We start from the raw sequence: 20,882 nt of genomic DNA, 5'->3' as shown, positions 1-20,882 counted from the left end.
ATTCTGGGCTCAATCATGGTCATAAATCGAGGACCACCTGTAATCCCTATCTGTAATATGTCCTACATCTATTGCCCTACAATAAGGGTATTACATTATACAATATTAGTAAATTAACTTCCGGGCAATACTGCATCAGATAAGGATAGCATAATTTGCTAGCATTGTGGCTGTGGAGACCACTTTCTCTCTCAGCCCAAGTCGGGGTTAAGGACGGATACAAATAAATAAAAATTAAGTTCAAAGGTACATCCTGAGAAATAGCTTAGTTTGCACAAGACAGATCCATGGCTGTGATTGAATTAAAGTCAATAGACAGCTATGTGGTCACATAGCCCTTTGTGACTTGCCTTTTCCCTTCTCTGCCCCCTCCTATCACTTTCTGGCAGTGAGTCAAGGAGACCTTGGAAGGCTCTCCCCAAAGGCCTGGTATGTTTGCATCAGTGTTGGAAGGAAGCATGCCCAGAGCATGCCTGTCCTGGTTTAATTGTTTTTCTTCTTAAGGTCATGCCAACCATTTTATCACCGAGTTGAGGTGACAACAAAGACAAATCTTCCTCTGTAGAGGACCTGCTTTCTTAGGTCTAATGTCCCTCAGTAACATTATGGGACATAATAATCCTGCTTCATCTTCTAAGGTTGTTGTTAAGGTGATGAGAAGCTAATATAACTGATGGCTGTGAATATTAAAACTGACCTACTGCGAACATTGCTTTTTCTATTCAGTGCACTTGCCCTCCACTAAATACTTAAAACATCTTTGATGGATATCAGAAATGCACTAACTGAGCTACCCCGAACTTGCCATTCGATTGCAATTTTTAATGTGACAGAATTATTAATGCAGTTAAGAATTTTAATGTGAAAGAATAGTTGATGGGACAAATTCATCTTCCATCCTTCTATCAAATTAGCAGTAAGAATGGGAGAAATAATAATAGGATGTTTGTATATTGGTGATTTTACTGTTTCATTATATATATTGTCTTTTTTTTTTTTTTTGTCCTTCCAGGATTTCATAACCCTCTACAGATCCTTCTAGTCCCCTTTTATGGGCCACATTCCAATTATGAAACAATGGACATTTGTCTTATGCCTTTTAGGAACATGTTCTGCTTTGCCGGTAATTCTTACAACTTTATCTCAAACAATTACTTATAATAAATAAAGTTAAAACAAATCAGTTTCTTTTTTTTTAAAAAAAAAACAGAAATAAAAAATATGTAGTCATCCATTTTGTTCTAGGTTGTGTTTCTCAATCTTGACAACTTTAAAATGTGTGAACTTTAGCTCCCAGAATTCCCTAGTCAGCATACTGGCTGGGGAATTCTGGGAGTTGAAGTCCCCATATCATAAAATTGCCATGGTTGAGAAGTACTGTGCTAGGAGATTAATATTTTTTTTTAATCCAATCTAGTAATCTCCAAATATAGTTCCCAAATCCCATCTTTGGTTCTTTTTCATATCAAAATTACAGTATATAACTATGGTTTTAAAAACTGTTTTAAAAGGCACTTTACAGCAATGTCCTGCTCCTTTGTACTTCTAGCATTAATTATGGTTTTTGTATTTCCTGTAATAAGGACTTTTGAACAACTATTCTACTTTAGAATAGTTTACTTGAAATTTTCATCCCTTGCTTTCAATATGTAAAACAAGTCATTTTCTAAATATGCTTTACCTTCCTATTTGTTTTAATTAAGGATCTATTGAGATCTAAATAAAGATCTATTGAGAAGGCTGGAGAAACTCTAGTGTAAAATATTTCATCCCAATGATGGAAACCTGAAGTCCTATACTTTAAAAATCCAGAGTTCATCTTGACGTTTGGTAATTTAAACCAAGCCAGTGGATTGCCAACTTTCCCTTTTTGTGCCCCACAAATTACTCTAGATTGCTGAAATATGACAGCAATTTCCTCCAATAACCAAGGAGGAGGAAGAATAACAAAGAAGAAATCATATTCAATGTCATACCCCAATCCTCCAATGAAGTCATCATGTCATCACCCAGCCCACCACAGCAGTTCTCAGTAATATTATTCATATTCTTTGGAACAGTTTCATCTCTGGTCTCATAAACTATTCTTAATCTTGCATATCTATAGATACTGCCTCGTCATGCTGGGATTCCTGGAATGGGTAGTATAAGTCTTGAGGTATGTATTTGTGTGTCTATATATATACCTAGTTTCCTTCCCTTCAGCATATTTTGGAAATAAACATGTTCACATTAGTTGTGCAAATCATATCTGTTCTCTAAAGCAACTACATTACTTCACAGTTTTCATGTGTGATAGCTTAGGATGGAAGTTGCCCAGTCTGAGAATAAACACTTAGGGCTTTTCGGCATTGCACTTGAAGCTGTCTGACTCCAAAGAATAACTTGGTTGAGACAGTGGTGGGTTGCCCCCGGTTCGCACCGGTTCTATAGAACAGGTAGTAAAACCAGTGTGGGAGGCTCTGCCCACCCACCACAACATCATCAAAATGCTTCTGCACATGAGCAGAAGCTTCTGCGCTTGCGCAGAAGAGCGCGCAAACGTGGGAGTGAAGCGAGAGCGCATGGCCCTGCTGCGAACCGGTAGTAAAAGTAAGTAGAACCCACCCCTGGGTTGAGAATGGAGCTAGCTAGAATAGATTTAGGGTTTGAAGTCACTTCTGAAGGGGCAGACAACCCAGCACCCATCAACCAAAGACCCAAGAGCTGTAGAAGGCAACAGCCAGTGACCAAGGAGAAGAGATATATGCCTATAGTGAAATGAAGCATAGCAGGCAAACTAGGCAGAGCCATTTTTGCTCAGGCAAGTTGGAAAATATTACTTTCTATCAGTAGTGGGTTCTATAGAACTGGTAGTAAAACCGGCTGGAGGCTCCACCACTGACCTGGACGTCATTATAAGTGATATGCACATACGCAGAAGGTTTTGCGTATGCGCAGAAGAGTGACGCTTGTGTGAGCGAAGCAAGTGTGCGCAGGGGAGCACGATGCGAATTAGTAGTAAAGGTAAGTAGAACCCACCACTGCTTTCAATGCCTAGTAGAAAATGGAGAATGTCTTCACAGTTGGTTAGGGGCAGTTGAGGACAATGCTATGCATTCTTGCCCTTGAGATAATGGTTAAGAGGCCTTTATGTGGACTAGGACAATTTAGTTGTACTGATCCACCTTGGTTTTCTCCGAAGTAAAAATTTTGGAAGTAATTTTCACATAGAAGGACCAATTGCAATACCTCTATATGAATAACTCCGCTCCCTCCTTTTAAGTCAGTTTTGTCAAACAGCTGAAAGACATTTTCCTCCCTCTTTTATACATGTAAAGGTAGGGGCATCTGTACAAATGAATTGGCATTAGATTCAGGACAGACAAAAGAAAGTGCTTCTTCACACAGTTCATAATTAACCCCTTGTGACTGCAAAGAACTAAGATGCCTTGTAAAAGGAGATTGGATGAATGTAATAGAATTTGTGTAAATGGGATTGTGATCAGACACGTCTGTTCCAGAGGCAATACAATTCTGAATACAAGCTGCATTAGGTGGAGAGTGAATGGAGGCTATTATTTTTAACTACTCTTTGTGAGCTCTGTGAAAAGGTGTGTAAACATCATCACAAAATAGAACATACTGATTACAATAACACTGAGGATTTTAAATCTTGCCTTACAGGGTATGAGACAGCTGGGTGGACCAGGTGGACCCAAGGTACTCCCTCAGGTAATCACAGTTATGCCACATAGCCTCTTTGCAGAAAAAATTATTAATGGTGATGAGAATAAGTCAATGATGCTATTCCAGACTTATTCTATTTATTGACTTACATACATCCAAAGCAAGGAACCTTTGACTTTAGAAAAAATTGGAATTGATTAACTGTACTGAAATGATCACTGATTAGGAAATTAGGACCAAACCTCACAAATTCTAAAAAGAACCCCAAGAGGCTTCCCATCCCTTGCTTATCTTGATGGGTAAACTTAGTCTTGACCAAGTTTACAATCAAACCAAATATTTACTTTGCTTATTGAGCAGCATGAAATGACTATGTTTTGATGTATAATTATTTTAATCAGCTTCAATAAGACATGCTTCTTAATAAACAAATTACAGATCATGTTTTCAAGAAATCCTACCATGTTCCCTATGATGTAATCCCAAGTAAATCTCTATGGGAGTTCAGTGGCTATAAATTTTAAAATAATAACAATAAAGTGTGGATAAGTCAGAAGTATCCTATTACTTTCTTAGATATGCAGCTCAGTTTAATACTCTGTGTTCAATAGAAAGTACTACTAGACTCAGTGACTCTTACTGTCAAGCAACTGTGCAGTGTACTTTGATTTTAATCATAACTTAACTCTATCATGCCGATTATTAAAAACCCTTCACTTATTTATATAGTAATCCTGAAAGCACTCTGGAATTTGATGTTATTGTTGTGTTAAATATCCTGTAGTGATCTTCTAGGGTGTTTGTTAAACTGACTGTATATAATATTTATTGAAAGGGTTCCAAGCTGACTTCATTTGTTTCCTTATTGAGGCTTGTGTGTTGTCAAAAGGCAGAATGATTAATAAATGGATATGTAGTGCCTCTTCCTTCTCTTCGGCCCTTTTTTCTCTAGCTAAATTTATGGATCTATTATCAAAGAAAGGAATTTGGTGTATATATATATATATATATATATATATATATATATATATATATATATATAAAGGAATCAAGTGGAAAGCCCTTTACAACATCTATCATTTATGAATTAATTCTGATTGGTAATATTGGCTTGAATTTAACTCCTGTTCTAACTTATTAGCCTCTGAATTATAGCTTCAGAATAAATGTATTTAATCATACCACTTTTAGTATGGCCAGACTTACAGCTATGCTGATCCATTTAATTCAATGTGGATGCACAATTTCCTACCGTCACATTCATCATTTTACTTGATACGGCAAAGACCTCAACATGAAACCCAACAGGTAAGCAATTTAAGCTGTTATCCCCCCAGAAACATTAGAGTATTGAAGCAGAACTCTTCTTTGTTGCTTTCTAGATATTTTTCCCTAGACTGTTTTTTTTTTTCTGGATATGCTGGGATTACAACTTTAAGAATTCCATACCACCCATTATGGTCCCCCCCCCATGAGAACTATAATTCCCTGGATCTTCTATGGAGATTCTCCGTCATCAGGTCATGGTTGTCCCAAAGGTGCTTTTTTCAAAAGGCAACTGGACTTTGTTTTTTCTTGAAGATGTTTTGCTTCTCACCCAAGAAGCTTCTTCAGTTCAATTGAAGAAGCTTCTTGGATGAGAAGCAATACATCTTCAAGGAAAAACAAAGTCCAGTTGCCTTTTGAAAAAAGCACCTTTGGAAATTTCCTGGATCTCAGCAGCATAACTTCTTGCATGCAATGGATGACCATCAGTCTCAATCTAGAATGGCTGTATAGCATGGCCATAACTCCCGTTTACTAAAATGCTAAGAGGTATTGAATCTACTCCTTTAGCCCAACTTTCTCAAATGCTTTCTATCACTTCTATCAGTATACCGTGTTTCCCTGAAAATAAGACCCTGTCTTATATTTTTTTTGAACCCTGAAATAAGCGCTTGGCCTTATTGCCATGTGCTCAAAAGCCCGATTGGCCTTATTATCAGGGGGATGACTTATTTTGGGGGAAACAGTGTATATTTATCTTTATCCTTGTGGTTCACCTTTACACAAAGCACTGAGTTGCAGTTCCCTTCTTATTCAATGTCTAGGAAAAGCTTTGAAATCATACATAATAGGAATCATTTTTCAAAATTGTCTATGGAAGTTCTCATTCATCCAGGTCAGGGTTGTCCCAAAGATCCTTTTATTTTAAAGGCAACTTTCTGGATAATTCTTTAAGACATTTTGCTTCTCATCCAAGAAGCTTCTTCAGTTCTGGAACTCCACCAGTTAGTTAGAACTGGAGAAGTTTCTTGGATGAGAAGCGGAATGTCTTAAAGAAAAATTAGAACGTCCCATTGCCTTTAAAATAAAAGCATCTTTGTGACATTCTTCAAAATTGATGAGATGCTAGATGTTGACATTTTTCTCTACAACATGGTGGCTTCCTGATTCATGCCTGTATTAAAAGAATCAATAATAATATTGGGTGGGACATGGCGCTTGTTAGGAAGCTTTGATGGCCCTGAGAATTGAGCATCCCGATCTGGGAGGCAAACAAATGTATTACAGTATGGCATTTTGTAAACCAGAAATTCATTTGTCAGATTCATTGTTCATGCAACTTTTCAGTATGCCTGAAAATGGCTCATTCATGATTTTAACCTTTCTTTTCTGGTTATTCATCTTTTATCACTCCATAGTATGAATACACAATGCCAGTGCACCCTCCTCCGTTGCCATCTCAAACACCCACTCTGCTCCAACAACCTGGGATACAAGAGCAACCTCATTACCATTATGCACATTTCCTTCCTACAAGGCAAGTCCAACTACAACATTATGATGTCCAGCCGCCATTTCATCCAAATCAGTTTTCTCCATCAGAAGGAAACCAGCCAGATGTTCAACAACAGCTATCATTGGATAGACAAGCTCAACAGGTCAGTTTTGACAGGCAATTTATTTATTTATTTATTTATTTATTTATTTATTTATTTATTTATTTATTTATTTATTTATTTATTATATTTCTATACCGCCTTTCTCCCATAGGACTCAAGGCGGTGTACAATCAAGAAAAATATAGATACACAAACATCATAAAATTGCTAATTAAAATTATTATTATAACATAGTTTGGCCCAATTAAATAGAACCTAAAATTAGATAACATTTTAAAAACATTCACATTTGAGATACTTCTAATATGAATGGGAATTCTCTACATCTCCAGTGCAGGTAGCCCTCGACTATGACTGCAATTGGGCCCATAATTACAGTTGTAAGTCATTGTAGTTGTAAGTCAAGGCATCATGTAACTGGATCCGAAGTTTTGGCATTTTTTATGGCAGTTGTGAAGCGAATTCATTTTACCCAGTGAGTATTTTTTTTGCCGGAAACTGGAAATAAATATCAGAAGCTGGCAAAAAAAGTTGAAAATCACAGTCACTTGATTGTGGGACACTAGAAATAGTCTTAAAGGTGATACAGTTGTCAAGTGCCAAAATGCAATGATGTGACCATGGGGGGGGGGGGGGGGGAAGGGAGGCCACCACAATCTCAAAATTGGGTCATAAATAGCTTTTGGGGTGTCTGTTATAATTTTGATTGGTCACTAAACAATTAGTTGTAAGTCGAGGACTATCTGCGATCGAATCATTAAGCACTAATCTTTGGCGTGGAGGTTATAAAGAATATGAAGGCACAAGATTAACTAAGGCTGAATGAATCATTTAATTCTGATCTCACTTTTTCCATGTTACATAGTTTGCAAGGGAGGGGGGGACATTCTAAAATGTGTATGTATTTTAATGCACATTTCTCGTTTTCATTTGCCTTTTTTTTAACCACATATAAAGTTTTTTTTTTTTTTTACAAAAAGCCTTTCCTGGTATAATACATTTTGGATTTTTAATTTAATTAATATGTGCATTTTCCAGCAGACATTGCCTTAATAAACTTTTAAAAAGAAATGTTGAACGCATTGCATTAAATTAGACACATTTGCAGTCAAATGCAAAAAAAAATATTGGAAAATAGTATTTACTAAGTAAATTGAATGATGTAGATTCTTTGGAATGTAAATTGACTGATACAGATTCTTTGACTGTGAACTTGCAACAATTTATTTCAAATCTACACTGTGAATAAATTCCCTAGTTTAAAAATCTAACTTCCTAAGTAAATGTGGTTCATTTATATATCAGTTTCTAATTTTTTCTGTAAGATACAAATAAATATTTCTTCTAGATTTTAAGCCTCTTCCAAGAATTTAAACACTTATAACACATAACACAATTATATTTAGATTGAAAGCTTTGCTTAGTTTATTCTTTATTTTCTACATGTTGTTAAGCTAATGGTATCAATTGTTTTCTTTTATTAACTATAGTTACCTGCCATACAAGACTATTCAGGGACATTGGGCCAAGTAAGTATATTTTAACTATGAGAATTATAACAGAGATAACCTTCTTGACCAAAACAACTACTTAGAAACAGACAGAGGAACACAAACAAACAAACACACACACACACACACGCACAGAGGCACATTCAGTGTGCCATATGTTGAATTCTTTAGAATTTTTTTTCTGTCTTAAGGCAGTATGTATTGTAATCCCTCATATTTTTCTGGATACCCCATTCAACTTTTTCTTTCTTTTTGCAAAGATCTACCCTGGCTTATTTGGAACCCAGCAAAACACAGCCCAACAGCCACAGCTACAATCTGTAAATTGGTTCCCCAACTAAAATCTTATTGTTAATGCAGTTGAATTTCCATCACTGGAATTTCATTTCTATCTTAACATACAAATGTAGACATAAGGTAAAGGTTCCCCTCGCACATATGTGCTAGTTGTTCCCGACTCTAGGGGGCAGTGCTGACTCTTCATACAAAGGTGAAGAGCCAGTGCTGTCCGAAGTCGTCGCCATGGTCATGTGGCCAGCATGACTAAATGTCAAAGGTGCATGGAATGCTGTTACCTTCTCACCAAAGGTGGTCCCTATTTTTCTACTCCCATTTTTTACATGCTTCCGAACTGCTAGGTTGGCAGAAGCTGGGACAAGTAACGGGAGCTCACCCCATTATGCAGCACTAGGGATTCGAACTGCTGAACTGCCGACCTTTCGATCAAGAAGCTCAGCGTCTTAGCCACTGAGCCATCATGTCCCTTAATATAGACATACTTATTTGCAAATTAGCTTTTGCCTCAAATGTTTCAGTTCTCTTAAATGCAAACAAATTTACAAAGAAACTTTTCTTTGTAACCAAATATGGTTATTCCCTAGAAAGAACTTGATCCATGAGTTTATTAAATTATTAAGAGATTCCAACACAATCCTGATAGTTTCCCGGTTCTTATGGATTCCTGCAAAAATGGCATAGTCTTAATAATGAGAGCCAGTTGGTCAAGCGGTTAAGGCACGAGGCTAGAAACAGGGAGACAGTGAATTCTAGTCCCACTTTAGACATGAAAGTCAGCTGGGTGATCTCAGTCCAGTTTTTCTCTTTCAGCCCAACCCACCTCACAGGGTTGTTTTGTGGGGACAATAGGAGGAGGGGAGGCATATTAGATATGTAAGCTGCCTTGAGTTATTTATAAAAATAATAAATTAAAATAAATAGTGGGGGAATTCCTTAAGAATATTTATATGATACCTGTTAAAGCCAAGATGTGGATAAAGATGAGTCATTGTTTTGGCTAAAAAGGCATGTTCCTTTCCAGTCTATTTTTATAAAGATTAAAACAAAAACAAGCATCTCAAAATCAATGTAATTCTTTCTTTTCTTTTTGTCTAGATTTATCCCAATTTGCAATATATGTCTTACATAGCAAATAAAGGAGTAAGTACTTAACATTAATCTACCCCTAATGAAAACCTTCAGACTTATCATGTTTCGGATAAATAAATGTATTTCTGTGTATTCCGTGTAAAATACCACATAGAAATAGTGGGAACCAGTTGATTACAATAACAGTTCATTAACGGTTTTTTTTTTAAAATTTCAACATCGTCTTTTTTTATTACAATTCACCATTTTTAATATTTTTATATTTTTACATAATATAGTCATTATTACTATTTTTTTTTCTGTTAACCACTTTGTTATTAATATAGTATATAGATTACAGGCTAGCAATTTGTAAGTAGATGTAGTGGTTTAATGGTTTAAAATTATTTTAGCCTGTTTTGCAAGGGGTGACAAACCAACATCACTGTATTATACTAATCAGCATTCAAGTAGGGAGGACGTTATGTGTGTATTTGTTAGGGTTTTTTGCAGGACACTTTTTTTTTTTGTTAATGACTTTTTTGTTGAGTTTTTTTCTTTTGGTTTTTTAAAAAAATATTTTGGCATTTTGTATTTTAATCTTCTTTGAGTAAACTAAAACAATTTCAATTTTTTAAAAAAGGAAACAGTGGGAACTAGTGCCATCACAATTGAACTTCGAACACCCAGAATTAGATCTAAGGAATAGATTAAATCTCCATTGAGAAAGTGTTCTGAAGTGCAACAAATCATTTCCCCACAACCCCCAAAGGGATGGAAAGGATTATATGAATCTTAAACTTGGCCCACCTCTGCAGTTTCCTTCCCATCTGTTAATCTGCTTCTGTGTGTTCCCACATATTATTTTGTAGGTCACACTAAAAATGAGCAAAAAAATTAAAAGAAGGGACTTAGTCATAGATCACACTTTTTTCAACATAGGCACAGACCCACCTAACATTTATTTACAATCATAATGCTACTATACATCAATTTACAGCTGTGTGTTAAGAGAGTTGTCTTTATTCATCCTGAGACATGGAATACTACATGTGCATTTAAATTCCCATATTTTTTCTGGCCAACATATCCATTGTTCAGAATTCTGGAAGTTAATTCACACATTTAGAAGTTGGTCAGGTTGGGGAAAGCTGCAATACCTGACCTACATATTAATATATAAACAAGTTGGAATCCAGTTGTTCAAATGGTAAAGGTAATGATTATTAACCAAGTTATTGTGGCCACTGGAAGGCTCACATTTCCGATTTTTAATTTACAGCTTTTAAAATGGAGAACAGTTGAATTTACCACAATACTTAAGGGTTTTTTCCCCAATAACGTAACATAATATTTCAAAAGAAAAGAAAAATATGTTTAGGAGCATTGATGTTGTTGTTGGTAATACAGGAATATGCACTATTATATGCAACAAAACCATAGATCCTGAAAAATTGGGACTCTGTTGATATTAAACTGCCATGTTTCATTCCTGATATGTGGTTTGCTTATTTGCATGTTCCATAGGTTCCTGCCAGATTAGGAATAGTAAGCTCAGAAGAAATGCAGGTAAGTTGTGGCCATCATACTCATTTACATATAGATTAAGAAGGGATAAAATTGACTTTTTCTTTAAAGAGTAGAGTAGAGTAGAGTAGAGTAGAGTAGAGTAGAGTAGAGTAGAGTAGAGTAGAGTAAAATTCTTTATTGGCCAAGTGTGATTGGACAAGGAAGGAAGGAAGGAAGGAAGGAAGGAAGGAAGGAAGGAAGGAAGGAAGGAAGGAAGGAAGGAAGGATATAATGGTCAAGAAGTTTAGAGTTGATTTGTAAGGAAGTGATTTGCAACCTATGGAATTTTTGCAATTCACCTACAAATAAAGCAATAATAAATAAAAGTGATATAAACATAGTCAAGATGAAAAAGGTCCAGAATGTATTTATTTATGCAATTTATCTGCTTCTCAATCCTCATGAACTCTAGGAGTTTATAGATACTACAACCGTGATGGCGAACCTATGGAATGTGTGCCACAGGTGGCACACGGAGCGATATCTGTGGGCACGTAAGCATTGCCCTAGCTCAGCTCCAGCACGCATGCACGCGCTGGCCAGCTGATTTTTGGGCCTTCTGGGCCCACTGGAAGTCGGGAAAGGGGCCGTTTCTGGCCTCGGGAAGGCCTCTGGGGGATGGGGAAGGCCATTTTTGCCCTCCCCAGATTCCTACTGGAACCACTGTGCCATCGCGTGCCAAAAGCGGTGGGAGCCGTGGGGGATTGCATGCACATGTATGTGGGGGCGAGGGGCATTGAATTATGGGTGTGGGCATGCACACACACAACCTCCCCGCGCTCCCACTTTTGGCACACGACGGCAAAAAAAGGTTAGCCATCACTGTACTACAATAACAAACAAATACTGGGACCCTCCTGATACCTCCTGAAACGTGGGAATGCTTAGTAGGCATTCTGTAACCTAGTGATTAAAAAAATTGAGATGAGTGCACTACAATTTTTTTCCCATTCAAATCCTGAAAGTCTCCAGCCACTGGCAGAGGACTTCTCCTGCATTTTCCATTGGAGCTATAGAACTATCTTTGATGATACCTCATCCTGAGCAGATGAATGATTTCTCCCAGCGGTTTCAAGTAGATGTTTCATAGAATAGGGAGAAGACTCACCCCTGAAGCACTCTATAAATGGGTATCTGACATCTTCCCTCTCTGTTATTTTATATTATTATTATTATTATTATTATTATTATTATTATTATTATTATTATTATTATTATTTTTCACTGCTGTAATTTTTTGCCTGGTAAAAAGACCCCCAAAGTTTACTGACGCTGAGCAGCATGTTACCTAATGTGGGAATAAGGATTGTACAATTAAGTTTACTTATTCACAGAAACAGCAGGGCTGCATTCATTCATGCAATTGTTTCTCAGGAATTGATTTGATAGGACTTGGCTGAGCTCCAAATAAATCCAGATTCTGATATTGATTTTTGCCCTCTCTCTCTCTCTCTCTCTCTCTCTCTCTCTCTCTCTCTCTCTCTCTCTCTCTCTCTCTCTCTCTTTCTTTTTTGCTCTTTTGACGCTTCTTAGTCTCAAAATTATCATGATCTACTACCATTTTCCTGCTGCTGCTGCTGCTACTGCTACTACTACTACTACTGTTCAGTTCCCCCCACCCCACTCCCCAAAAAAACAGCTCTTAGATGATTGATGGCCCAACTTCAAATTCCATCTCCACCTAGCTATGTCATCTGTCATTTATTCTCTAAGGCTTCAGTGTTAACACAGCATTTATTTTCTGGGACATTTCCCACTGCATAAAAAACAGTTTAGATTTTCATTCCTCAAGTTTGAATTTAGGACAGCTTGCTAAGTGCTAAAGCCAACACTTTCCACTCACATCACCATCTCCCTCCATATGATTGTCATCTGGATCTTCAGAGGGTTTATGGCCATTCATGTAATGTCATTGTTTTTTTTCCAGGGTGGAGGATTTGGTGCACCGGCCTATCGGGCAGCAGGCTCCCATGGCTTTCCCATGGATGCCAGATTTGGAAATATGCCACTGAACAGAGGCCAACCAGGAGATTACACAGTCGAAGATGATCAACTGGGCATTACAGAACAACCTAAAGTTCCAAAAGGAGCCAACCTAGGGCCCAACCCTCCAGACAGAGGGAATGATGTTATCCCTGTAGATATCAACCCAGGAGTTGCCTTGCCCAATGCCAACAACAATCTATTAAACCCTGCTGGTCAGAGTAAAGGGCAGCCAAATGCACCTCAAGCCACTGCCTTGCCTCCAGCAACTCCTGATAGCTTCACTCCTTTAGAGGCAACTAGCATTCCCATGCCTTTGGATCCTACCATCTTTCCTGACTTCTTTTACTCAACCAGTGCAGGAAATGAGGCTGGCCAGCCACAAGTCAGTCAAAGCAGCTGGTATTTGCAAGAGCCTTGAAGAACACATGCTGCTTGTTTACTCTTTAGGTATTTCTTGGGCTTGAGTTGATGAGAGCCAAAAACAGCCAATGGATGAATTGATGGATGTACTGTAGCTTGTTGCAGGGATGCCAACAGCTTTGCTTCAGTTTTTTTTTTTTTAAATATTTCATCTTTGAGAAAGTTTTGGAGGCGCCAGATGATCAATGGCTAAAAACTAAATGTGTTTCCTATCTGCTTAAGTAATCCATTGCCTGTTTAAGCTCTCTAGCTTTTTTTGTGCTTTAGGTCCTTGCCTGGCTCATATTTTTATTACAAATTATTTATGAACCCTTTGGCTTTAGATTCCATTTAAGACTTACAAACAGGTTCACTGATATGGAAGTTGTCTCTCTTAATTCTGATTAGATGGCTCACTGTATTGCATTCAGTTGTTTAGGCAGCATGAAATAAACTTTTATTTAATCACATTACTGATTCTTGTGCCTTCTTTTTTTTTTTCAAAAAAAAATAATAATGACATGAGAGAAGATTATGCAAAATCTGTTTCCAAAGTAATCGGAAGCTGTTTCTTTCATATTTCTCTTTTTCAATACCCTCCATCCTGCACCTTTTTCACAAAATATGTGCATTCAAGTCAGTGGTGGGATTCAAAAATTTTTACTACCAGTTCTGTGGGTGTGGCTTGGTGGGTGTGGCATGGCTTGCTGGGCGTGGCAGGGGAAGGTTACTGTAAAAGCTCCATTCCCTCCCCACTCCAGGGGAAGGTTACTGCAAAATCCCCATTTCCTCCTGATCAGCTGGGACTTGGGAGGCAGAGAATAGATGGGGGCGGGGGTCAGTCAGAATTTTTACTGCCGGTTCTCTGAACTACTCAAAATTCACACACACACATGCACACACACACACACACACACACACACACACACACACATATATTATCTGGGACATTCATTTGATAGCTAGGTTATGATTCTTTGGAAATTGAACCATACAACAGAGTAAATTGTTTACTCTTAGAAAGGAGGGCTGTAGGTGTGGGAAGACCTAAAGGTGCTTTTTCAAAAGGCAATTGGACTTCGTTTTTCCTTGAAGACAATTCACTTCTCATCCAGTTCAATTCAATTCTGAACTGAAAAAGCTTCTTGGATGAGAAGTGAAACATCTTCAAGAAACAACAAAGTCCAGTTGCCTTTTGAAAAAGCACCTTTGGGACAACCATGACCTGGATGACTGAGAATCTCCATAGACATTTAGATGTGGGAAGAAGAAGCCTCACCACCCTTCTGGTTGCAGCTCTTCTGCTTTGCTGCTCTGTCATTTTTACAGGCAGTTTTCATTTAGTAAACGCCTCACTTAGCAACCATTCAAAGTTACAACAATGGTGAAAAAGGAACTTTGTGATCGATCCTCGCATTTATGACCTTCAACAAGCCTGGAAAGCAACGGAGATTGTAAGCACAATTGCAGTTTTTCTTGGCAACCACTTTGCTTAATGATCAAGTTGCCAGTCTCAATTGTGCTCACTAAATGAGGACCACCTGTACGTCACCCCCAGTAATGCTAAAAAATAAAATAGATATATCATACCATTAATGAGAAAATAGATGGGTATGGGGCATAGTGGGTTCTACTTACCTTTACTACTGGTTCACAACGGGAAGCTTCTGCGCATGCGCAGATCGCCTATGATGACATCCGGGGCAGTGGGCGGAGCCTCCTGCCGGTTTTGCTACCGGTTCTTGCGAACCGGTCAGAACCGGGGGCAACCCACCACTGGTATGTGGTGGGGCAGAAACCAAAAGGAAGAATGTTCACGGTATGCTACATGACACCCAAAATATGGCAGGAAGAAAGTATATTAGACCTGAAACCGGCAGATTTATTTTCTCCCCAGACAGCTCCTATCTTCTGCACTGCTGATAGAAACATAGCATCGCTTCGGAGCTGGTGACTCCCACCAATGGATTTTTAAAAAAAATATGCTTTGAATTGTTCTACTCGTTTTTTTATTTGAAAAACTGAGACACCAAGTCTTTGTGCAACAAAATGACCTCTTGACATGTCCCCAGCCTTCCCCCCTCTGGACAGATGAACTCCGCCCTTAATATCTAGTTTTATAACTGGAATGTAAAGACTGATATCACAAAGCTCCAAAGCTGCTGCCCTTCTCAGAATTTAGCATCAGTGCTATCTCAACATCTCTTATGTCTTCTATTTCCAATAACATCCAGCCTCTGCAAAGCTTACAGGGGAAGACATAAAAATTACAGCCATTCCTCATTTTGCTCCAGCATCTGATATTGAGCTCCAAGCCATACATCACATTAGTCCTATATTTCTAACATGGGTTATCATAAAGAAAATAGTAGATATGGGTCATGATCTGGAGCATTCCTTTGATCTAGAGTGGGGCGTTGTGCCAATTTTCTGTTGAAAAGTCAGCTTCTCCTGGTTGCTTTTGGCCTCGGAAGATATATTTGCTGTAAGTGATCATTTTATCCCATAACTAATTGTAGTCTTCCAGATTAGGGAAGGACAGTATGCCATGATTCATGAATATAATTTGCATGGTTTTCCTTTTTTCCTTCTGTACCCAAAGAGAAATTATTTCTATGTCATTTTGGAACAAGGAAAGGAAATAACTGTAATACCAAATATCAAGCATATGTTGTTGAATTCAAGAACAGGCAGGGAACTAGAAGAGTTGAATGTAGAAAGGCAATCCAAAACCAACACTTTGATCATTTCAGTATGAGTAATAGAAACAATGTATTTTTAACTTGCAGGACCAGAATGGAAGGAAGCCGGTTTCTACTCCTATTTTAGGGGAACTGAATGATGGAACAAACTAGCAAAGAAAGAAGGTGTTCTAATCTCAGATCCCTAGAGAAATCAGCTCTTAATCAAAGGAACTATGTTGATCCCTGAAGCATGTACTCTGAAATATCCTACTGCCTCAAATATTTGTGTAAATTGAAGAAAAGGATAATTATGCCATCTAAGGAAGGATCCTTTTCCACATTCATAGTGGCTCCCATACAGACATCTCATATATTCTATATATTCAAACATCCCATATATACTATATATGGGAGCCACTTTGAAAGTGGAAAAGGAACACAGATGCTTCCTTCAGGTTTTTCCTTTGTTTGGCTCAAAAACATCTGGGATTGGCCCTAAAATGGGCCAAGCACCACAGGTCCCAGATCTTGTTTGCTATTAATGTATATTTCTGAGTCCCAAGCTATAGTTATTTTTTAATTTTTATTAATTTCTTATCCTTCCTTTATTATTTTTTAGAAATAAATCATTGACCATATACAATGCTTATATTTATATGCTTTTTGCATACTTCTTTGATTGGGGTATTGTTTACTTCTGGATTGTTGGTCTAGTTCTAAATTTGGTGTTAATCACTGCTCATCTGGATGTTGATTGCTGGTAAAGAGGTGTTTTGGCTTTTGTTTCCTTTTTGGCTTTTTGATTGTCTCTTTTGAATGGTACACAGATGTTGTTTATCTTTATGTGCCGATTGGAAGTGCCAACTCAGAACAAACAAGCTAACGAACAAGGAACCATCAAGAACACTTCCACCAACACTGACAGGGTAAGCCACTAGTATATAAAAAAAGAGAACAAACCCACATCCTTCTAGCACTGATGATGTTATCTAGTTTGGTAATAAAACATCTGCAAGAAAATAACCAAACTCAGAGTGCATCAAGGACCCCACAGTTCACATCCTGAATTACAAATATTCCTTTCTCTCGATAACCTGTTCTTTCAGGTTTCCCCAGGTGCACTTATCACCACCACAACTGAATCCATCCACATGCTTCTGGTCATGTTCTTCCTCTTTTTCCTTCCATCTTTCATTGAATCAGAGCGTTTTACAGAGAGCTAGGCCTCTCCATAATGTGTTCAAAAAAGGATAATTTGAGCCTGGTCATTTGTGCCTCGAATGAAAAAATCAGGGTTGATTTCTTCAATGATCCATCAATTTGTTTTCTTGGCTGTCGAGGAACTTAGATGAAGGTTATACTGAACTTCTGGAGGGTACTCTAGTTGGGAATTTATTTATTTGGACAGTTTATAAGACTGTCTATCTTAAAGCAATGACTCTAGGCAGTGAATGGTAGTAAATTATGTCACTGGTGGGACCAACATTTTCGGCCCAGCATAACAGTGGTGAGTTTCTACCGGTTCGCCCCGGTTTGGGCCAATCAGTAGTGGAGGTGGAAGCCTCCACTCACCCACCCAGACGTCATCATGGATTCTCTGCACATGTGTAGAAGCACCATGTGTGCACTCCCAATTCTGAACCAGTAGCAAAGGTAAATGGAACCCACTACTGCAGCATAGCCCAGTATTTCAGGAAGGTGGGATAAAAGAATCTCAGTTTTAGAATGAAATCTAGAAACAAGATAGATTTCAATCTATAATCAGGATAGATTTCATTTCATTCCAAGGAGTGGCCTGTTTCAAGAAGTGCTCCCAGGATTCTATTTGCAGCTAAGTGGCCCCTTGAAGTAGCAGTTTGTAGAGCAAGGCCCAGGTGCCCTTTCAAAATTACCCACCTAATCTGTGGGCAGAGAAATTAGCTGGTTGATTTATTGGAAATTTCCTAAGGGAAGGAGAGGTTTTCCAAACATATTCTGAGGAACAGACTCTTCTTTATTAACACTATTACTGAAAACAAACAAATCATGAAATTTCCCTCATGTTGTTCTTCTGCTGGCATTCAATTGAACTCCCAAGGCATTCAGTGACATACTCACTGAAAAGATGACTTGGTAATGAACATTCACTGTTCATACAATCCCCTTGTATCTCTCATTATTAAGTCAATGCAAAAATACTACACCCATTAGGATAACTCCAAAACTCTCTCTCTTTTTTTTTTGACCGAATTTCTAAAACAAATTCCCTTTTAGCAGATTAAATAAGGATGTGTAGGAATAAAAAACTGATGAATTTCTCTATCTGATATTAATGATTATTTTAGTTTATCTTAGTGAAAGAGCACATACTTTGTACTGAGATAAGAACACTCTAAGAACGGGCATATGGGGCGTGTTTGTGTGTGTGTTCGTGTTTGTGTGAAAATATCATTATGACAATTAAAAATAAATATTGAAATTTTGCATACTCACACACAGACTCATAAAATCCAATAAACAATATCAACAAAGACGTACTTATGAAACGTTTTCATCAAAACACAATGGCAAATGTATTACCTTAATGACATTTCCCACATTTTCAGTAACATTTTGAGACTTTTGTGTTTTCTCTTCCTTTCTCTTACATTGTCATCCAGTTTTCATGCCTAAAATAGGGCTAGAAGCTACTTTATTCCAGATTCTAGCCTTGTGCCTTAATCACTAGAACATATACAGTATACACTGTGCTTATGGAAAATAATGCTTTTAAAGTTTCAGAAAGAAAATTTCTATCTAATCACTATGAATTATCCCCAAATAAATCCTTATTGTTTTGTCTCAATTGCTATGAAAAAGAAACCATTTTCACTCTCTGTCCTTAATGTATCTTCAGTGAAGAATTACTGTGCAAAATATATAATTGAACAAGCAGCAACTAATTGATTTAAAGGTGTGAAAACCTCAAGCTCTAATTATTTGATATATAAACCTATGATCCCTAGTTTATATGTACGAAACCTCTGCTTCCTTTTCCAATTTTTCTGTAGTGTGACTCCCTATTTTTTTTCTCAAAAACGGATAAGCTTTTGCCTTGCCACAAATAATACAATTTTCCATGAGGTGGGCATCTATATAAATTTGATTAATAAATAATCCATCCCTATCTTCATATCTACCGTATCAGTTCTCTGTTATTTTAAAAAATACACCCATCAACTTCTATAGATTTTTAATTGACTATCAAACTGAGGGGCATCTAACAATGAATTACTATAATGGAACTACCAACTTCCCTCAGTGACACTATTAGCAGTGCATAATCAGACACTGTAACTGGATTAATGCCATATTTGTCAACTAAATTAGCCAGTAATCCAGCTTTCTATTTAAGATTAAGTTCTTGGAAAAGCCACCTGTTGTGATATTCCTGGCGGTTTCAACATTCTAGAACCTTTGGGAGGGAGACCACAAAGAATGCTTGTAATGTGGAATAATCAGCATAGATATAAGAGCAGAAAGCTTCCAGTAGGACTGAACTGCTGTGTAACTTTCGTTCTATACTATATTCATTCTGTTGCATGTAGCTATTAACACACAACAGAGGCAAGCGACAATATATAAATAAGCAACCTGGTGTCTTATTAATGTTTTGGATTGCAGTTGCAATTCTCTTACACATTGACTAATGGAATCTATGGACTATTGGACTGGGATCTATGGAAATGGAAAGACCTAGAAGCTATCACATTGTCAATGTCTGTTTCATCTGAACCCACAAGAGCCAATCAAGATACATGAAAATGTCATGGAGACCCCCCCAGACCATAATATTTAAAATAAAGATGCCTTGCTCCTGGGTATCAACATAAACATGGAAATATTGCTTTCTTGGCAACAATACAGAAGCACTTGTCATTGGCCCTTTGACATTCAACAGGATTGTATTACTGGATTTGGTCATTGTCGTGGCCAGCCAAAAAAGTAGGTTTTTCTACATTAATTTCTGCACTGTAAAATGCTTGAGAGTGTGCTACTTAATAATCACAATGTATTCAATTTATGTGCTGCCCAATCTTAGTAGCCTGCAAAAAAGTCTTTGGCTTGGGGAACAAAGAGCAAACGTATACTTCTAGCAAAGCTTCTTGGCGCTTGTTGTTTCCCTACTCATGCACTAAGCCAGTCTTCTCAAACCAGGGATTCTCCAAACATGGTAGAACCACTGACCACATCTCTGGAGTTCTCAACTAACAGAAGCAATAGAAATCCTACCTAAGAATTTCAACTACTCCCAAGCAGTAGAATAACTAGGGAAAGATTACTAAGACATGGCCTCTTCCATATTTCCCCCAAGTCTTTCTATTTCAGAGGGACACCAAGGCAATAAGGAAGCATGTCCATCACAAGTGGATAAGGGCAGTGGTGGGATGCTGCTGGTTTAATAACCGATTCGGTGAGTACGTGTGCATGCATTTAAGGCGCTTGCGCACAGGTGTGAAAATGGAGCATTTAGAAGCTCAGCTGCTTACCTTCCAAGTCAGCAATGGTAAATAGAACAGTGGGGGGGGGGAAATCAGCTGTGTCACACTGAGATGAGCTACAAAGCAGGAAATGAGGGACAGGATGGAGCGGGGGCAAGTGGGTGGGGCCAACTGATCATTGGAGCTACCGGTTCTCCTGAACCAATCCAAACTGACTTAATACACCTCTGGACAAGGGTCTTCACACTGAAGGACCCTATCTTTCTCCAGAATGCTGAAATCTGAAGCTCCTAAACTAGTCATCTGGGAATCAGCACATCTACTTCCATGCTATTTTCTGCCTTCCACAAGAAA

The 20,882-nt window shown here is 37.8% G+C and overlaps 1 protein-coding gene across 1 annotated transcript; it reads left to right on the top strand.

Moving 5' to 3' along the window:
* Positions 1–1,069: 1,069 nt before the first annotated feature.
* Positions 1,070–13,403, top strand: AMBN (ameloblastin). The gene is made up of 11 exons (XM_070935475.1): positions 1,070–1,123; positions 2,108–2,158; positions 3,667–3,714; positions 4,861–4,977; positions 6,354–6,593; positions 8,045–8,083; positions 8,257–8,259; positions 8,326–8,385; positions 9,458–9,502; positions 10,958–10,999; positions 12,927–13,403. The coding sequence occupies exons 1-11, from the start codon at positions 1,070–1,072 to the stop codon at positions 13,401–13,403; spliced, it is 1,176 nt and encodes a 391-aa protein (XP_070791576.1).
* Positions 13,404–20,882: the final 7,479 nt, after the last annotated feature.

The sequence above is a fragment of the Pituophis catenifer genome, unplaced genomic scaffold (assembly GCF_029215685.1).
Source record: "Pituophis catenifer annectens isolate HBS135680 unplaced genomic scaffold, rPitCat1.0.hap2 SCAF_2, whole genome shotgun sequence".
NCBI lineage: Eukaryota > Metazoa > Chordata > Lepidosauria > Squamata > Colubridae > Pituophis > Pituophis catenifer.
This window is presented reverse-complemented; position numbering and strand designations above follow the sequence as displayed.

Bases quoted from the DNA above. Each gene is read 5' to 3' on its own strand.
- AMBN (XM_070935475.1), top strand. From the start codon at position 1,070: ATGAAACAATGGACATTTGTCTTATGCCTTTTAGGAACATGTTCTGCT. The intron at 4,978-6,353 runs GTAAGCAATTTA...ATCACTCCATAG, and splicing joins CTCAACATGAAACCCAACAG to TATGAATACACAATGCCAGT. The intron at 11,000-12,926 runs GTAAGTTGTGGC...TTTTTTTTCCAG, and splicing joins TAAGCTCAGAAGAAATGCAG to GGTGGAGGATTTGGTGCACC.